Genomic DNA, 19,456 nt, shown 5'->3' with positions numbered 1-19,456 from the left:
GCCGCTTTAGGACGGCAAAAGGTTCCAAACCAGGTGGTGCTTGTCACGCCCCCTCCACAGGTAGTAAATTCTGAATCACTCCAGGGCCAACAGCTGAGTTAAGTGTTCACAGGCAAGGCACAGTACGCAGTGATGGAAAGCCACCTTGAATAACCCCTCTGCACAAGCAGAGCCACACTGGCACACATGCTGAACGTTCACATCCCCCGTTGCAGGGCACACGTCACCCACCCAGTTCACTGGCCTGCAAGGATTCCCACGGGAGAACACCCTGGGCCCCATCCACGGGCATCCCTGGCAGGCCCTAACATTGTCTCCCCTACCCCGTTTCAGAGGAGCGTGTCGTGGTGATCAGCAGCTCGGAAGACTCAGATGCCGAAAACTCGGTGAGTGGCTCAGAAGTTCGGCCTAGGACTCCTGCCTCCCCCCATTCCAGGTCCCAGGGGGCGCAGCCACAGCAGGTGACTCTCAGACTCGCGTTGCGCCTGGGGAATTTACCAGCAAGGCAGTGAGTCCTGAGCTGTCCAGAGGATAGTCTCCAAATGCCAGCTGTGGTCTGGATCACTCTGACCCTCCCTCCATACCAGGGCAGGAGCCTTCAGTAATCACATGTACTCTTCTGAAAAGCTGGGAGAGGGCTTCCTTCCAGGGCTCTGTCTCATTTCTGGACTAGCCAATGCCTGTGTCTGGAGCTTCCTTATGCATTTTCTGCGCTCTTAAGTCCTCGGTGAGGAGGGCGGACAAGCGTTCATTCCCTGGTTAATGGCAGCTGTTGAGGGCTCTCTGGGGGTGTGAGGGCGCAGGGCAGCCCCATGCAGGGCCCAAACAAGCACGTGGTGACTCCATGTAAGAAGAACTTCTTTAAAGCCATCCCACAATGGAACAAGTGACCTTACGGGTTGTGACCCTTCTGTCCCTGGAGGTTTGTTAATGGAGGCTGGGCTGTCACCTGTCCAGGGGCAAAAGGGATCGGAATAGAGTGGAAGGTTGGACTGGGTGGCCCCTGAGGTCCCTTCCAGCCCTCAGTCTGAGGTTCTGTGTTGGAAAGCGTATGGAGCCCACGGAGACCGTCGCCCCTCCCTCCTCGCCAGCCCAGCCTACGCCGAGAGCTCGCCGAGCGTCCCGCCCCTGCTGGGCCTCTCATCTGCCCCGTGGCACATGCCGACCCCCCGCTTGGCCTCCCCATCATCCTGCAGAGCAAGCTGCCGTCCCTGATGCTGAGTGTCCCGGACAGCCTGCCGCTCACCAGGAGCAAGCTGCCGTCCACCGTGGGATCAACTTCCTATCACGCAGAGCACAAAGAAACCCGCGCCTTCGCCATATCTTCCGCCTGCCCCTCAGAGTGTATTGTGCCCCCATGTGGACTTGTTCTCCCTCCCAAGGGCCGGTCCAGGCCACCACCCCGGCCACCACCGGGACTCCCAGCCAACCTGCGGGTCCCCAGGAGTGTCCCGCCCGCCTCACAACGGCCAACAGCCAACCCCGCCGGGCGGGACGGGCAGCACGATCCCGCGGCCGCTCCCTCCGGGGCGCCCCGCGTGTGGCCCAGTGGCTCAACAACTTCTTTGCCCTTCCGCTCTCCTCTGTGTCTTCCCAACTTGATGCCTCTCTCAGGGGGGGGCTCGGGAGAGGCAGAGCACCCCAGACTCTTGGAGCAGGAGTCTCTCCTGGGGACTCTGGCAGAGCCCCCATGGAGAATCCTCAAGTCCAAGTCCCACTGGAAGTCCCTCCAAATGCATTCCCACCACCCCACCCTCCAAATAGGCCTCCCACAAGCACGGGCCCCTCGCAGACAAGCCTCTGAGAGCCCAAGTGCCTCCCTCCTCTGCAGCCCTGACCCTGGTCACCTTCCTCTTGTAACCATGTGGCCAACACACCCCCCTCTGCTCCCCAAGCCCCTCCACCCTGCTACCCAGCCCAGCCCACGCACCTAAAGGCCCTACACACAGTAGGCATCCAATACATCATCAGAGAGTGAACAAGGGAATGAATGGCTCCATGGACCTCTGGGTAAAGAGACAAGTCCTCCCCAGCCAGGGGGTTGTGACTGAGATTCAGGCCCTTGTTCCTCACATCCTCAGGCCTCTTTGCCCAAGACAAGGAAGCTTCTCTCACGCTTTGCACCTCCCACTGCCCCATCCCCCCACCCCAAGCCTTCCCACTGGGCCTCTGCCAGGATGTAAGCCCACTGAGGGCAGGGACTGTGTCGCTCCCAGGCCCTGGCAGGTACGGCTGCTCAATAAATACTTGTTGAACGATCACCCTTGCAAACCCTTCTTCCATGACCATCACATTCCCTGCTGGGCTTAGCCCTTCCCTGCAGGTGTTTTTTGTCTCCTCCCTGCACTGACGCTTGGTTCACCTGTAGGGCTGCTATGTCCCTCTTTCCCCCACACCCTGGGAGCATCAGAGGTGGGAGGTAGGTTCCAGGCCCTCTGTGCCTCCTGTTTGGGTCCCACCGTCTGGCAAGATCCCCTGTGCCTTTGAGGCTTGGGCTCTCCAGGTGAACCCCACTTGCCCCAGCTCATATCAGACATCCTCCTGCCTTCCCCCACGTAGGAAGACTGCCTCCTAGGTTTCCTCTCCCCACGCAGGTCCAGCCTTCCTGGGTGACTTCAACATCCGCCACCCTGGTCTCTCCTCACCTTGAGCTTTCAGGGATCTTTGCCCCATTCCCCTGCAGCTGCCAATCCCATCCCCCATGCCCCCTCCCACCAGACCTCGCCATCACTGAGAACTTTCCATCTCTAAACTGTCCCATGCAGACTCTGACCACAGCCTCCTGCTTGAGCTCTCAACCCGTTCCTTCCAGGACCTCTGCCCTCTCCCTCCCAGCTCCTTCTGCCTCTGCCTCCTGCCCACCAACCGGCAAGGTCCCCCATTTCAGCCAACCTTTCACCAGGATCTCAGTGCCCTGCCTCCCCCACCCGCCGGCGTCCTGGTAGCCTGCCCTCCAAAGACAACCCTGGAAGGATTTGGTAGCGTTCCCCTGCTCCACGCCGCCACCAGGAGGCCGACTTGTGTTGGAGAAAAGTCAAGGCGAGGAAAGCTACAAATGATTGTCTCCTGGGCTCCCTGGCTTCCTGCCTCAGCACGCCCCTCTGCTCTCCAAGGCCCCTCGCCGCACCTCCACTGCCCTAGCTCTGGTCCCTCATCCCCGCCCCGCTTGCTCTTGCCAGGTGGCTGCACCTTCTGCCCTCGGAGGTTGACAGGTGGCATGGGAGCAGCCCCCGTCTCGCTCTCTGATGACAGGTTGACCCGACCTGGTTACATCCTTCCCCCGTTCCTTCTGTTAGGGTGGTGGGGATGGCCACCTCCCTGTAGGACTCTCTCCGCCCTCCTGTCTCCTTGGGAGCCTACTGCATCTCCCCATGCTCATTTGTGTCTTCAAACACTTTCTATGGGCTACAGCTAGGCACCCTGAAGAAAGTCTTTCCTATCTCGGCAACCCCCACCCCAGACGTTCACCCCCTTGGTGCTCCTTCCTCACTCCACTCCCCTGCCCTTCCCCACCATGCCAGTGAGCCCTGCCACCAGCGCCAAGATAACCTCCACACCTCCTAGTCCAGTGGTCGCCTTCAGTCCTAACTCCCCGAAAGCCTCTGCTTCCCTTGGGTTCAGGACACTTCCTCCTGCAGCTCTGGCTGCTCCTCCCTACTCCCCCTTCAGGTCTCCGTGTTCTTTTAACTGTTGTTCTCTGGCTTAGGTCTGGGCCTTCTTCTCTTTCCAGTCTGTGTACTCCCCCCCCCCCCCCCACCACCACCACTCCCCGTGATCTCAGCCACACCCACGTCTTCACTATAGGCTCATGCCCGCAGGACCAACAGAGCCAATGGCGTCCTGACAGCTCCACTCAGATGCTCCACAGAAGCCTCGAACTCGCCTCTCCTCCTCTCCTCTCAGTAAATTGCGCCATCTGCCTAGTTACAGAAGCCAAGACCCCAGAGCTGCCCAGGACTCCCCCTGTGCTTTTTATTATTCCTCACAGCCAATCACTTTTTGAGTCTGTCCATGTTCTAAATTCCTCTGAAATCCGGACACTTCTTTCTATTCCATAATCTTGATAAAATAAGACTGACCTTGGGTAGAGACAGAAGCCTGGGAAGGAAAGAGCGAGAAAAGGATTGGAACGCCCTTAGTCCTGCCAGACGTCATGAGTGCCAGGTGGAGGCACTGAAACCAGCAATATTTTGGGGGTGGGGTGGACAGGGGTGGTTAGTCTAGTGCTCAGCTGTCAGCAAGGAGCCACTGGATGCTATCTGAGGTTGATCAACTCAGGAAGGAGAAGCACATTTCAGGTTAGGAAGAATTAGACGATTAGAAGCAGCTGCTCACCTTTGGAGAGCCAGTCGGGAGGCAAGAGAGCCAGAGGATCACTGCCTTGTGTAGGGCTTCTTCAGACAAGTTTTTCAAATCAACCATTACACGAGTCCAAAACTTGTTGGGGAAAAAAAAAATTAAAAAGAACACAAATTAGATCCCCCTAAGTAGGTGCATCTTTCACCCACCTTCCATACCCCCTTCCAGATCCCTGGTGCTCCCAGAGTTCTTTGGAGGAAGGGAGCAGGGCAACATTTGCAGGGTGCTCCAGACTCCCCTGTCCTCCCCTCCCTGCAGCCTTTATCTAACCTGCCAGTGTGTGAGAGCTGTAGAAAACTGGTCTGCTAAGATAGTGTGTTTCCAAGTGTACCAGGGTGTGTAGGCCCCCTGCTCGGGCTGCAGCTGTGTCAGTGGCTGGAATCGAGACGCGGGGGGCAGGTCGGTTCTGGCACAGACCTGGCGTGGTGGGCAGGGCTGGGGAGAGGCTGCCTGGGCAGCAGGAGTGCTCTGTAGGAGACCTCGCCCCTGCTGGGAGAGGCAGTGGGGCTGTAGTCTTGGGGTGGAGGGGCGAGACACAGGTCTGATGCTGGAGACCTGGAGTGAGGACTGTGCTTAAAAATGAGGTGGGTCAGACACATGTCTGCTGCGGGCCCTGTGTTAACGGATCCGAAGCAGAAAAAGATAGATGCTCTCATCCACTCTTCGGACGGAAGACTCACCCCAGTGCCCGATAGCAGCAGGACCAAGTGGAATCAGCAGGAGGCCTAGCCGAGGGGGCAGCCCCTGGCAGAAGTGGCAGTGGTGACCGGCGGTGGAAGGGAGGCCTGTGGGGAGCACCTGATCCAGGTGAGGGACCGTGATGCTGGTGAATGAGTGTATCAGAAAAGTAAACAGGTGCTCAGCTGCGACGATGGGAGCCGTGTCCTCCAATGGGCACCAGCAGCCTGCAGAGCAGTGGGCAGAGGGCAGTAGGGGCCACCGGCTGGCTAATGGGATCATTTAGGTTAACAGATAACACGTGAAGTATCTCTGGGGCCTTCAGGCTTTGCAAGAGCTGTGGTTTTGTGTCTGCAAAATACACCAGTGTGTGTCTTGCCACACTGATCCCAGCTGTTGCTTAAGCTCGGGTGCTAAGAAAGTTCCTCAGGAGCTGCGGACTCTTGATTAGTATTAATGTCAGATACTAGATAGGTATCTTCAGGTGAGGATGTTAAATATCAAAGAGTTTGGCTCCTGTCTGATTTGCTGATGCCGAACGTGGAATAAATCGGTCATTAGGACAGTGGTTGCCAATCCTGGCTGCACACTGGTGTCACTTGGGGGGTTTTACCCAGGACAGATTCCTGGGTCCCACCCCCGAGAGATTCTAACTGACTTGGTCTGTACCAAGAAGACAGTACCAGAAGACAGATGGAAGCACCCTGGGCCACTGCAAGGACTTCTGCAGTTTAGAGCAAAGAGAAGAAGGAAGAAGGGAAAGCCCAGCGTACTGTGTCAGTGGGTGGCAGAGAGGACTTGGCCAAGGGGACAGCTCTTCAGCCGAAGCCCAGGGGAGGCCATAGCAAGGGGAGTCCAGCTCTTTCCACCAGCCCAAGTGTGAGAGCACCCCAGCCTTGTGATCAGAACAGGCACTGGAAGATTGGAGATAGAAAACAACTTGATTCTCCCATGGGGGAAGAAGGCGGCGTCTCCTGTCTACAGGCTAGCAACTTGAAGGAAGACTCCTGGAGAAGGTTCCTCATAGGGAGGCAAGGGAGCCGTGACAGCGAGACAGAGACTCAGAGCAAGACAGGCCAAGTGGATGTATGGTCAAATCGAGAATACAGATATGCAAGGCATATCTTTTGTCAAATTAGGGCCTCAGGTATAAAGTCCCAGAACTCACAGGCTGCTGTAAGAAACACCAGCTCTAGACGGACTCGTAGTGAATGTCTGTTTCTATCAGTGAGTAGGAGGAAGTTGGTGAGCCTGGGGTAGGGCTGTGAAAGCCAAATACAGATCAGCCCCTCTCAGGAAGCACATTTTAATTGTGATTAGTAAAGACTTTGCCCTTGGCTGAAGTTTTGGTAAAACAAATGTTTCACCTGGAGGGTGGAAGGGCCTAAGAAAGTATGCTAATTCTGCCCCAGACCAGGGACGTTAGCCAGAGGCCGGAGTTCAGGGAGGCCTCAGATGGCCCCACGTGAGGCTGACTCCATCAGCCACCAGGGACAGTCCCTAAGGGGGAACGATGGAGGCTTTCTCTGGACTCTGTCCCAGCAGTGCCCCCAGCTGGCCCTGTGACATTGGCCATGTCCCTCCCAGTGTCTGGTTAGTGTCCACAGGTGGCATTCACAGGAGGTTCTGAGCAGGCCACCAAAGACTGAACGTCTGGCTTTGGCAGGTGTGCAAATGATAAGCGATTAACTCTACATTATGAAAGACTCCACCTCTCTCTTTAGTTCCAGCCCCGGGGTTTAAACTCTTATAGCCAGAGCTCTTCCCCAGCCCCAAGGCCTTTCAACAGTGTTCTTGCCTTGGCGCGGGAGAGAACAGACCCTCGGGTGCCAGCCTGGAGGAGGCCTGGCCTCCGGCTTCCCTAAGCACCATCTCCTGGACGCCAAACCTGGGGAGTCTTCTCTCGACTGTTCTCACAGCCAGGCTCTGTGTGTCCCCCTAGATGTGGCTGGCGTCCCAGAGGCCCAGCAGCCCTCCCCTCTCCTTTGTGCAGGACACTGGGACCTCAGCTCGCTTGGGGGACAGGAAAAGCCAGGTACCTTGCCCCTTCCAGAGAAACACCTGAGGTTCGAGATGAGCCTCCTTCCCCCTGTCCCAGGTTTATGATGTTTGCTCTGAGTCTGCTCAGAGAGACGACGTCAGGAGCAGACACGTCGGGCCCTGCCAGCCTCGGCCCTGGCACCTTCCCTAATCCTCCACACCCAGCCCTGCTCGCACATGCACTCACCCACAAAGTATCACACTTTCACACACACTTGTGTCAACACAGGTCCACAGCCCCACACCCCTCGTGCACACCCAGACGCACACACACACGATATTTGCATTCATTCCCACACATTTTTCACGCACACTCACGCTCACGTGATCTCATCCTACTCACGCACTAACGCACATGTCCTGGTTCCCGAGCACAGCCCTCACACGTGCACGTTCACATCCTTTCACGCGCTCACCTGGAGACCCATCTTCCCTTTCCCAGTACCATGCCCTCCCTCAGGTGCACACAGATGCCCCCACCATACCCATGTGCTTGAGTCCCCCCTGCCACACTCATGCACGCACAAGCATGCACACCCGCTCACGGGCGCAGGCTCACATCGTCACTGCACTCCCTCTCGCCCCCCGCAGACCCCTGACCTGTTGGTTTTTCTGTGTTGCAGTCCTCCCGAGAGCTGGCCGACAGCAGCAGCGAGTCCAGTGACCTCCAGCTGGAGGGCCCCACATCCCTTGGGGTCCTGGACAAGAGCCTTGAGGACTCCCGAGCAGAAGACAGGCCCCTGGTTTTCTTTGACCTCAAGATTGACAATGAAAGTGGGTTCTCCAATGACCACGCCCCACCCCTTTCTAGCTTAGTCCCTGAGTTCCCGGGATAAGTGCAGACAGAGCCATCTGCGAGTCCGGGAGAGCCCTGAGCTCTGGCCGATGGCTGCAGCCAGAGAGTGGGCAGAGCACTGGGCCTCCCAGGTATTTGAACTTGGTTCTTTGAATAAGGACATCGGCTCTGACCAGTGCCTAAAGGCTTAAGGCAAGAGCCTCCAGGGGTTCCCGCCCACCCCACCCCCATCTTAGGGAGCCTTGGGAAAAGTCGCTGCTGTGAGACCAGCAGTCCAAGCAGAGCTTCAGGCCATGACTGTACATTTCTGAATACAGGGCCCATTCGTTCCACGGTAGCTGCATGGGGAGGCCAGCAGAGCCAAGGTCCCAGAGAAGTATGACCCCTTCTCCCTCAACTCCACAATGCTTGCCCTGGCCCTGCAGAAGGCCAGGCCCTGTCCTGCGGCCTGGACTCAATGTCGTGCCAGCCCAGGCAGGCGGAAGCAGCAGGTGTTTCCATAGGACGGAGAAGCAGTTTGCAGACCTCACTGGAAGATTCTGGGCCATGCTTTGCATGGAGTGGACTGGGCAGGTGTGCTGTCTGACCCAGTGCTCTGACAGCCGAGGGCCTTAGCTATGTGACTGATGGGATTGGAGGCCAGGGGAAAGGGAGTGGAGGGCTAGGCAGAGGCAGCGATGGGTCTCGAGTGCAGGTGGGGGGAGGCTGGCAGAAGACAGACAGGAGGGGCCCGGAGTGAAAGCGTTTGGTGAGCTCGGGAAGGTGGCAGGGCAGGAGGGAGCTGGACTCCCAGCAGGGGAGCAAGGGGGCAGGGCGTGGAGTGCAGCCCCACCTCCCCTTCTGAGCCAGGGTCAGAGCCGCACGTGAGGCTGATGTTTGCTTCCTGCCAGCAGGCCCCAAGGTGGGGTCTCTGGATGGGGGGATCGGCAGCCCTAGAGGACCCCCTGCTCCCGGTGGTACCTCGCGGTGCCCTTGGGGCCTCACGCTGCCCTTTTCTCCTGCCCAGCCCAGAAGATTAGCCAGCTGGCAGCCGTGAACCAGGAAAGCCAGTTCCGCGTGATCATCAAGCCCAAGGCCTTCAACATCTACTCCAAGGCCGTCTCCCTGGAGGTGGGGCTGCAGCACTTCCTGTGCTTCCTGGGCAGCATGCGCCGGCCCATCCTGGCCTGCTATAGGCTGTGGGGGCCCGGCCTCCCCAACTTCTTCCAGGCCCTGGAGAACATGAACAAGCTGGGGGAGTTCCAGAGCGCCATCTCAGGCTTCCTGGCCACCCTGCCCCTCATCCGGGAGTGCGTGCCCGGGGCCAGCAGCTTCAAACTCAAGAGTCTGGCCAAGACCTACCTGGCGAGAAACATGAGCGAACGCAGCGCCCTGGCAGCCGTGCTGACCATGCGCGACCTGTGCCGCCTCCTCGAGGTGTCCCCGGGCCCCCAGCTGGCCCCGCACGTCCACTCCTTCAGCAGCCTGCAGTGCTTTGCGTCCCTGCAGCCCCTGGTGCGGGCGGCTGTCCTGCCCCGGGCTGAGGCCCGCCTGCTGGCCCTCCACCTGGTCAGCTTCAAGGAGCTGCTGACCGCACACCGCCATGACCCGCAGGGGGGCCTGAAGAAGTACAACCGCTTCCTGAGCCTACAGACCCACTCGTTGCCCGCAAGCCAGCCTGCACTCAACCTGCAGGCTCTGGGCACCTACTTCGAAGGTCTGCTGGAAGGGCCGGCCTCAGCGGGGGCAGAAGGCATTGCTGCCCCCTCTGGCTGGCCGTAGCTTGGCAGAAAGGGCTTCCCAGCAGAGCTGAGAGGAAGGGATGACTGGCTCAGACCCTTCTGGGGACAGAGAGGGATGGTGTCCCTGAGCCAGGCCCTGCCCATCACAGCATTCCCAGGTCCTGGTCCCCAGTTCTCCTTTGTCATTTGGTCCAGAATCAGTTTCCTTCTCTGGGACCAAATTCCTCTTCTCTAAAAATCCCACAGAGAAGGTTCCAAGGCCAAGCAGCCACCTGCCAAGCAGCCACCGCACAGATCCCTGTGCGGCCCTGGGAGCACGGGAAAGTTAACTCACCAGACCCCTGGCCCCTCTCCTCCAGGTGCCAGAACCAGGGAGGTCCCTGGTGAAGAAGGCCTGGCCGCTGGGCTCTCGAAGTGGCCCCCGTATTGCCCCAGCCACCCGATTCCCACTCCCAAGGGTGTCCTTGCCGCTCCTCCCTGACCCCTGGCCGTGGCCCCAGGGGGGACCTTCTGACAGCACCCACAGACACTGCCTGCAACACCAGTGGTTCCATGGGTACATAAGTGCCTTTCAAACCAAACCACCCCTTAGGGATTTGGGTTCTCCTAGCTTTTGCCTGCCCGGAGGACAGCTCTGTTCACCTCCCCTCTGGAGTATTTTCACCCACAAAGGGCCTCCTATCAGCAGAGACAGGGGCTGCTGCTCCATGCCTGTCCGTGCTTCCAGACTGTGACCCTTCCAAGCCTGCTTCCCTCCTCCTGCCCACACAGATGCCTCCCCTTAGTCGAGGCTTTGCCCTTCACGTTCTCTGCACTGTCCCCGGCCCCCAGCCCTCCTGAGGTGTGTCCTCCAACCCAGCGCCGCTTTCAGTGGACTCCAGGGACCCACAGCATTGGAATCTCCCAGCAAGCTGCTTTAGTGCATTCTCCAGACAATTCTGATGCCTGCCAAGTTTCAGAACCATTGCTCTGATAGACTGCTCCTCCAGGGAGAAGCAGAGAAGGTCCTGGCCCTGGCCCTGACTGTGTGCATTGAGTGGAACCCAGGGAAGGGCCCCTTCCTGAGCCCGCACATCCCCACCTATAAAAAGGGCTGGTTAGCCAGCATGGTCCTAGAGCTCGCATCCAGCTCTGCCATTCTGGGGTTTTAGGAATGGACAGCAGGCCTCTGAGGCAATGGTCAGGAGGTTTTCATTCTTGAACCCTTGGTCCCAGCCCTAAGCTAAGGTCCCCAACCTTGTGGTCACACTAGAGGTCAGCAGCAGAACACAGGCAGGTCAGGCCAGTCTCGTCTGACTAGCAGAACCACTGTTCCTTCCCCTCTGCCCCTCTCCCATCCCTCTTCCTTGGCCCCCTGATCCTGGGATGCCTCCATGGCTTCAGCTTTCACGTGGGTGAAGGCTTTGCGCCCACACCCCTGCCCCCATCCAGCGGGGGGCCCCTGAAGACCCACTGAGGGATCACACAGGAACGTGCCGCCACGTTGAGAGTGCTGGCTCTAACAGTGAACTCTGATGCATTTCAAATAAGATTCCGATTTAAAGTAGGCGCTGGCTCTGAAGCTCAGTAAAACAGGCTGGTGGGTGAGGGGAGGAGGGGGCTGGAGCCTCAGTCTGGCTGTGATGACCATCTTGGCAACAGCAAGGCAGCGCTTGGACCACCCCTCACAGCATCTTCCCCTCAGCCCCACCTCGGGACTGAGCCTGCCAAGCCCAGCCTCACAATGCTTTCTACCTTCAGATGGAGTTGCTCACAGGTTTTACAGCAAAGGGCTGTTCTGCCCTCTCTCCACTGTCACAGCCTCTAATTAAGATGTGAATCGTCAAAGCCTGATGCACCAATCACAAACTCTGCTCAACCCACCCCAGGAGCCACTGAGCAGCCTCTTGCCTGGCGAAGGGGGCACTTGCTGGCATAGCTGTTCTTTGTGGGGTGTCTTTCAGGACTTAGCAGAGCTGAGAGGCCCTTGTTGCTCAGGTATGGGCCTCAAGGATAAGAAACCCCATTCCAAGTGGGCAGACCAGGGTGGGCCTGTCTGGGATCATGTCCAAAGCGGGGAGCCACCTGGAGGGAAAGAAGCACCAACTTCAAGAATTACCCGCTAGAGGGAGTCAGGGACCAGAGACCAGGGTCTGTAGGAACTTTACCTCTGCTGGAAAATCCTGTACCCTGGTTGTCACAGATGGAGTTCTCATTAGTGCCTGCAGGGATTCCCCTGGCACAGGCAGTGTAGGAATTAGCAACCCCCCTGGACTGGGTGACGAGCCAGGTAATGTGATTTGAGCAGTGCCACTGCCCTTAGCCCCACCTACCTGTCCCAGGTGCCCAAATTCCAGTGCTGGAGTTTTAGCGTCTAATTGCAAATCCAAATATGTCTCTTGTGCTTCATCTTTGAATTCTATCTCAGGTTTATCCATGTCAACTAACCACAAGCTTGCTGGGCTAGAAGTCAGGACGCTGAGTTTCAATCCTCACTTAGTTGCCTCTGACTCTAGTCTGGTGCATCAAACTCGTCGATGCTTAGGCTCTGACTCTGTAAAATGGTATATAATATGGGTTGTTTTTACCTCATAGGATCTTGTGTGAACCAATGAGAAAATGTTTCTGAAAGTAGCCTTTTAATGTGTGAAGAACGACACAAATGTAAGATCTTATTTTACTGACAACAAAGATGACAGTGTTATTGCTTTATAAGTTATAGAAAAATAAACAGATATTGGATCTTAGCAAACAGAGGACTTCGGCTTGTCTTCAGGGGAATAAAGAACAAGATCTGTCATGCAGCAGACAACTTAGTGGGGCTGGAGGGTCCTGGGTCCCAGGGAGCCAGGAAGGAGAGCAGGGGAGTCTGCCTTGGAGTGGTTGAGCAGTAGGTGGCTTTGTGTCCCAAAATACCCAGATGGGAGGTTTCAGCCACGCAGACCTGGAGCAGACAACAGCTTTCCTGTGGCAGCCCAGCTCAGCCCTTCCCAGCCCTCCCCTACTCTCAGGCCCCTTATTGAGGCCCAAGAGCTCAGTGACACCCCCAGGAAGGCCGCTTGAAAATCTGCTTTAACTTCAACCGTGCTCTTCCTTTTAACTGCACAAAACTCAGCCCCTGCTCCAGTGCTTGGCCCTGCTGTTCCCCCACCCTGCACCCTCCCCTCATCCAGCCCTGGCCGGCCCCACCTCCACCCTTATTCCTACCCTAGACTCACTCTGACCCCTAGTCCCAACCTTGACAATTCTCCATAATTCAGAGTTGACCCTTCACCCTACACCTCCCGCAGGCCCCGCCCGCCCCCCCCCCCGCCGCTCCCCCCTCCACCTCCTCTGACCCTAGGCTTGTCTCCACCTCACACCCCGACTGCCCTATGCCTAGAGGAAGGGATCCTTTCTCACCTCTCTTCAGTCCTCACAATTAAGGGAACTACACAGCTAGTGACGTGAAATGTCAAGTCAGAGAGAGTCCTCCCTTGCGGATCCTGCCCAGATGGAAGGGGAGCTGAGCTAGAGCAGCTCCCAGACTTACCAGCAGAGGGCGCTGCAGCCCCACAGGACCTGGTGTCGAGGCTGCTGTTCCCCGCGGAGGGCGAGGGGTGTGATGTCAGATAAAGGCTCTGGGTAGCAGCAGTCTTTTTCAAAGTGCCACGCATACTTCCGGTGGTGTGGGAGATATCTTTAGGTAGATGGTGCATGGAGAAACTTTTTTTTTTTTTTTTTTTTTTTTTTTAATTTTTGCAGTACGCGGGCCTCTCATTGTTGTGGCCTCTCCCGTTGCGGAGTACAGGCTCCGGACGCGCAGGCTCAGCGGCCATGGCTCACGGGCCCAGCCGCTCCGCGGCATATGGGATCTTCCCGGACCGGGGCACGAACCCGTGTCCCCTGCATCGGCAGGCGGACTCTCAACCACTGCGCCACCAGGGAAGCCCTGGAGAAACATTCTTAACGTGTATTTGTATTTATTTTATTTATATTTATAATATAAATATATTTGTATTTATTTTAACATCTATTAGAAAAAATAGAGCCAGCCTATCAACACCGTGATTTCTGGAACATGGTTGCTCAGAATGATGCTAAAATGGGATTCTTTACAGGTCTAATTCAAAGACAAATATGAAGTAACTAGAAGCTAGAAGGAGCACAGGTATAGCAAAACTTGTGACTGTGGAAGTGCGGGACTTAATTTTGGGACATACTGGGTTACCAGGGGCATTCGAGTGAGAATTAGAGCTAAGGTTAGGGCCCACATTAGAACCGGAATAGGATGGGGTGGGGTTAGGAGTTGGGGTGAGGCCTAAGGTTAAGATTTGGGGTTATATCAAATTTAGGGTCATATTTGGTCATTAAGGTTACGAACTGAGTTAGGAATTTAATTAGGAATGGAGTTAGATAGGGAGTTCCCTGGTGGCCTAATGGTTAGGATTCGGTGCCATCACTGCTGTGGCCTGGGTTCAATCCCTGGTCGGGGAACTAACTGAGATCCTGCAAGCTTCGTGGCATGGCCAAAATATATATTTAAAAAAAAAAAAAAAAGGAACGGAGTTAGAGTCACTCTTCAAGATACAGGTGTCACTTTAGCAACAGAAAAGTCCATGAAACTGTGGACAGATGGGCAGGAGCTTCTGAGGAGGACCCCTAATACAGAGCCTCAAGCGTAGTCAGACTCCCTCCCTATCCTCTTCTAGAAGCATCCAGCAGGGGTTCCACCTGAGCTCACTGAACCCTGGAGAGAGCACAATGACCCATCCCATCCAGGTGTGAAAGCCTCCTGGACAACCAGGTGAATAAAGCTCCCAGCTAACACGACTGAAAGATAACTACGTGCTGGGCACTCTTCTCATTTAGCACAGCTAACCTCATTTAGTCTCCCCAGACACCCTATGCGGTTACATCGTCATCCTCGTTCTGTCCAGGACATGGGATGGGGGTTAGGGCAGGAAGGTGGAGTACCTTGCTCTAGGTCATTCAGCTTGAATGTGGCAGAGTTGGGATTTGCCCCACAGGGAGACTGTGCCTACATTGGAGCCCTCTGTGGGCCACACTGCCCGATGAGTTGCCATGCATTTGGGGGTGGTGGGTTTCCACCCTCTCCTTCCCATGCCCTCCTGGTCTGTTGATCTCACATGATGCAGGGCCCAGCAAACTCACACCCCAACCTTCTGGTCCCAGTGTCCCAGAATTTGAACTTATCCTAATTCTATTTTTTTCTTTAAGGACTGTGCTTCTCCAACTTTTTTGCCCATTACTGCCCCCCCTGAGGAGCCTTTTTAGACAAATTTTTTCCTAGTCATGACTCCCCCAATGAAATTTTAGTACTGTGATTCCTTAGGATTTTCTATATACAAGATTAGGTCATCTGCAAATAGAGATCATTTTGCTTCTTCCTTACACAGATGTACTGTATATCTGTTTATGTTCTGTGGTCCTTTGGAGGGTCAGAAACCACTGGACTATCTAAGGTTGTTAGTGCCCTCTCCACCCTGGACCAATTTTCATCCTCTCTGGGGCAATGTCCCCGTTGAGAATGCATGATTTAGGGTAAAAGCCTATCCCCAGTTATAATGCAAGTAAGAAGTGTCATGGTAGGTGTTAGCCCCTCCATGTGGCTCAGTTCACAGGTCGCGGTGAGGTGAGAGTAGGCTACAGGGAGCTGGGAGGGAACGTGGGCAAAGGTCTCTGAAGACATGCTTCCCCGGGGTGGCCTTGGTCCTGGACTCAGTCTCAGGCCCAGGTCCAGGATGAGCCTGGGGACAGGGAGGGACGGGGTCAGCACCATCACTTATTTTTGTCTCGGAAACCAGGTGTCAGCTCCAAACCTTTTGGACCTGAATAAAGCAAATGCCTGTGGGGACTCTACTGAGAGAAGGATCAAGAATTTCAACTGACTCCCCCTCTCGAAAAACAAAACAAAAAGTTTGAAAATCTCTACCCACTCCTACAAAATGCATTTGCTGCCAACACAGGGAAAAATTCCTTCATTCTTGGCTCAAGGAACTTCCTTAAACTCAGCCCAGAAGAATTCTTTAAAGACCAGCTGCCTGGACTTTGCTAAAGTCAGTTTATAAATATTATAAATATCCCAAACTTGATAGCCAAGCAGATTACAAAAGCTAGCTAGCAAACCACAGAAATTTTCCAGAAAGTTATCCAGCCAAACCAGTGTGATGGGAAATATTGTGAAATCCTGTGTCGCTTGTCTGATTGTCTAAAACTGAGTTCTTTGTGCGGACCAAATTCAGAGGGCCCGGGGGTAGAATTAACCAGAGGGCTGACGCTCTCCTGGAGTTCTACAGCCATAAAGCCCTGGCTTGACACCACAGTGGACTGATTCTAGAGTAAATCAGACCAACCAAAGAGGAGGCAGTGGGTAGGTGAGGCTGGGCCCACGGTGGTGGTGCCCTCGTTGAGTCTGCTTGGGGTGGGCAAGGATGCCGAGTAGTAGTTAGGACGTGGGCTTTGGAGGGACCTGGTTCAAATCCCAGCTCTGCTGTGTGACCTTGAACAAACTACTTAGCCTCTGTGGTCTCATAGGCAAACTGGGGGTGACAATACCCCCAACTTAGAAAATTGTGAAGATTAAATGAGATACATAAAGCACTAAAATTTGTGACTTGGCAATCCTCAATAAAAAAAAATAACTCTATACATCCAACGCCACAGAGGAGAAGGCATTTGCTGACTCCCGGAAAGCACTGCAAGGCTTCTCCCCTCCTCTCCTCCCTCCCCTCCCTCCCTTCTGGTTCCAGTCCATTTAGGATTTGGGCAACTCTGTCCCTAAATCCTTCTCCAGGTGCCTCTGTCCCCATCTCTCCAAACCTCCTCCACTGTCTCCTCTACCCCGACGGGGTCACCCTACAGGCTGGAGGGATTTACGGTCCCCTCCCTCCTCAGCCCCGACCTGGGTACCAGACACAGCCATCTACAAGCAGGTCACTTTCTGGCAGCACCAACAAAGATGTGGGTTGAACAGAGGAGGTCCTGGGAGAAGCAAATAAACACATCAAGTTTCCAGCTGGGTCTGGAGATAAGGGCTGGGGGGCGGTGGGGATGGGGAGACAGGCTGAGGTATCTCAGGCACTGCACCGGTTCGCCCTTCCCAGCCTGTCCATGCTGGTTTTGCAGGCGGCAGGAAAGCCTATCGGGGGAACTTCAAAGAGGACATTGCAGAGAACTGCGGGGAGGCTGTCCCTCCTGGGGATGAATTTGGGTAGGGTTAGGCCTGATGAGGGAGAATGTGACAGATCTGAGCTACTGTCCCAGCTGACCAGTGGGGAGGGATTGTTAGCGCCAAGGCACAGAAGAGGAAACTGGAACCAAGAAGGGAGAGAATCTTTTCCAAAAGTCTCACAGGAAGTCAGTGGAAAAGCCCCCAACCCCTGATCTCCTGCTCTGGATCCCCTTACACTGAACTCTGCCTGGTTGTTACCAAGATGTGGCCATTAGAACTGGATTTGCCCGGGTGCAGATTGAAGGCACGTCTGCATCGGGCCAAGACCCACCCTAGGCGGGGCTCTCCTTCCTCCAAACCTCTGCCCCAGCTGGAGGCCTGGCTGGGGAGCAGCGTGCTGCGATTAGGGCTGCTCCAATCCAGGGCACAACCTCGTCCCTCCCAGACATGTGCATGGCTCTGCTTCTGGTGCCCACGAGCCCTGGAGGAGGACTGCAGCGGGCTAATACAAGAGACCTGAAGTAGGGGCACCCGTCCCACTCCAGAAACAGCTGCCCTCTGCCATTGGAGAGGCCACATCTCCAGAGAGTCTCAAGGGCTTCCTAACCAGCAAGGTCAGCGATGGCCACTGAGGTCAGCTTGCCTTTGACCAGACTGCCCTGGGGAGGGCATCTCAGAGAAGCTGAGTGCTGGGGGCATTTCCTGGCCCTACCTGCTCTGTGACCTCCCTCTTGGCCTGTCTTCTCTCCAATAAAGCGGAGGGGTAGGGAGAGAAGACCTCCAGGCCCTGAGCTCTGATGTTCTGCAACTCTGGACAACTCCCTGTCTGTCCTTTGTCTAAGACAAGTGTAGGTTTCAGAGAGTCCTTCCGGCTTTGGCCCCAGGTGACCTGATGGAGGAGATGGAGCCTGTCCAAGGGACGCTAGCCTTTCAGAAGCCCCAAGGTTCACGCACACAGCATGTCTGAACATGTTGGGAGATGCGGGAGCCTGTAAGCTCTCTTAGGGCAGAGACATTCTCTGCCTGGTTCACAGCGGCACCCAGGCCAATCAGGGCACCTGGTAACATGGGTTGGGGGGGTTGGGGGGTGGTACTGAATTACTATTTGTGGAATGAATGGCGTAGCAGACCTGTTTCTGCATGCCCATCCCTCTGCTTCTGTGTGCTTTACTTCTGACAGCTCATACCTGTGAGTTTCTTCCGAGGCCTGTCCTTCAGCTACTGGAACTGATTGCCTACAGGCACAGAGAGAGGGAAATGCCTGGAAGTTTCCATCCCCGAGGGCAGCCCCTAGCGAATGTCCGGTTGCTGTGCGTCTGTGGAAGCCAAGCTTCCCTACCTAAATCAGGGCAAACTGAGGTGTGATTATGCCTAGAGCTTCCTGGGGTCAGGCTGAGACTGCCTGAAATCACACCCTGGCTTGGCTTCCTCCCCTTCCGTGGCTTCCCTTTTCCCTTGCTGGTTTCTGCTAAAGCATTTCCTTAATAGATCACTGGTGGGTGAATCCTTGTCTCAGCTCTGCTTCTGGGAAACCACATCCAAAAACAAATGAAAAGCCTGGTGACAGCAAGAGACTGAAGATATCCAGGAGGAAATTCAATTTAGTCCATGCCGCCATGTGCCCCCATGGGCTTTGATGGGGACGGTGGATGCAGAGACCTTGGGTGACCCTCCAAGAGCTCTGAGTCTGAGGGATGGAGGAAGAGATTCCCTGGGCCCTGCCCTTGTGGGCTCTGCTGGGGACCACACTGGGTTGCGGGGAGGGAGTCTCTGACTACATATCTATTATGACCTCTCTCCATGTCCTCTGATGGCACCAGGCAATGGACAGTCGAGGGCCCCAGAACAGAGAGGAGTGGCCTCAGCTTCTGGAAGAGTTGTGTCTCCCTTCTGCATCACGCCCCCCCATACCCCACCCCAGCAGCCAGGGAGCTCCTGGCAGCTTTGGCCTTTCTTCCTGGGCCTACACACCAGGCTCCTGAAACATTCATTGGTCAGATTTAATCTCTAATCACATCACCTGCTCTGCCCCCCCCCCCCCACTCCTACTATGTGAAGGAAGTGTTTTGTAGCAGGACTCCCCCTACCCACAGAGTTGTACGCAGCAGTTTGGGGAAGGGGGTGGTTAGCTCCTGGGCCCAGGTGTGCTGATGGTCTCAAGAGATGAGGCAGGCTGCAGTGTGGTGGGGAAAACAAAGAAACCGCCCAGGGGCATGAGGAGGAGGGTAAGCGGTGATCCGCAGACTTTCTGAAGACCTCCTCCTGCAGGAAGCCCCCGGCAGACGCTCCCTAGAGGCCCCAATTCAACCTGCAAACCTGCTTCTCAAGCCACAGCACCCCAGGACAGCAGCCCTGGAAGGGCCCCAGAGCACATCTAGCCCATTCTTCTACCTTCGCGATGGTAGAGACTTAGAATGAGAGAGGCCAAGGGGTTGCTTAAGATCACGCAGCAAATTTGTGAAGCTGGCACCTTTGTGCTGTCTCTGCATTCTTCATAAGACCAGTAGAATTCTTCCTCCTGTTTTCCACCTCGACAGTAACGTGCCTCTCTCCTCTGCCATGGGACCCGGTGACATGTTCAGGATGTGAAGTCATGTAGGAACATCTCTGAATTCAGAAAAGTCTCCTGTTCATAAATATCCAACTAACGACTGAAACTTCCACTGCTCCCAAAATAGCTTTGGATCCCAGCACAGGCATTTCCAAGAA

General features: G+C 55.6%; 1 protein-coding gene across 6 annotated transcripts in view; it reads left to right on the top strand.

The window, feature by feature from the left end:
- The window catches only part of PML (promyelocytic leukemia), a 42,854-nt gene extending 30,534 nt beyond the window's left edge, over window positions 1–12,320 (top strand). The window contains exons 7-9 of one of the 6 annotated variants that reach the window (XM_032621095.1): window positions 334–386; window positions 7,701–7,851; window positions 8,880–12,320. In XM_032621095.1, the coding sequence (XP_032476986.1) occupies window positions 334–386; window positions 7,701–7,851; window positions 8,880–9,634 (959 nt within the window). In that variant the 3' untranslated portion in view covers window positions 9,635–12,320. Of the gene's footprint in view, window positions 1–333; window positions 462–1,048; window positions 2,262–7,700; window positions 7,852–8,879 lie in introns of those variants that run through there. The other 5 variants (XM_032621100.1, XM_032621099.1, XM_032621096.1 and 2 more) reach the window with 5 other exon arrangements.
- The last annotated feature ends 7,136 nt before the right edge of the window (window positions 12,321–19,456 follow it).

This window comes from Phocoena sinus, chromosome 2 (assembly GCF_008692025.1).
Source record: "Phocoena sinus isolate mPhoSin1 chromosome 2, mPhoSin1.pri, whole genome shotgun sequence".
In the NCBI taxonomy this organism is placed as follows: Eukaryota; Metazoa; Chordata; class Mammalia; order Artiodactyla; family Phocoenidae; genus Phocoena; species Phocoena sinus.
The sequence above is the reverse complement of the archived record's forward strand: the minus strand, read 5'-3'. Positions and strand labels throughout refer to the sequence as shown.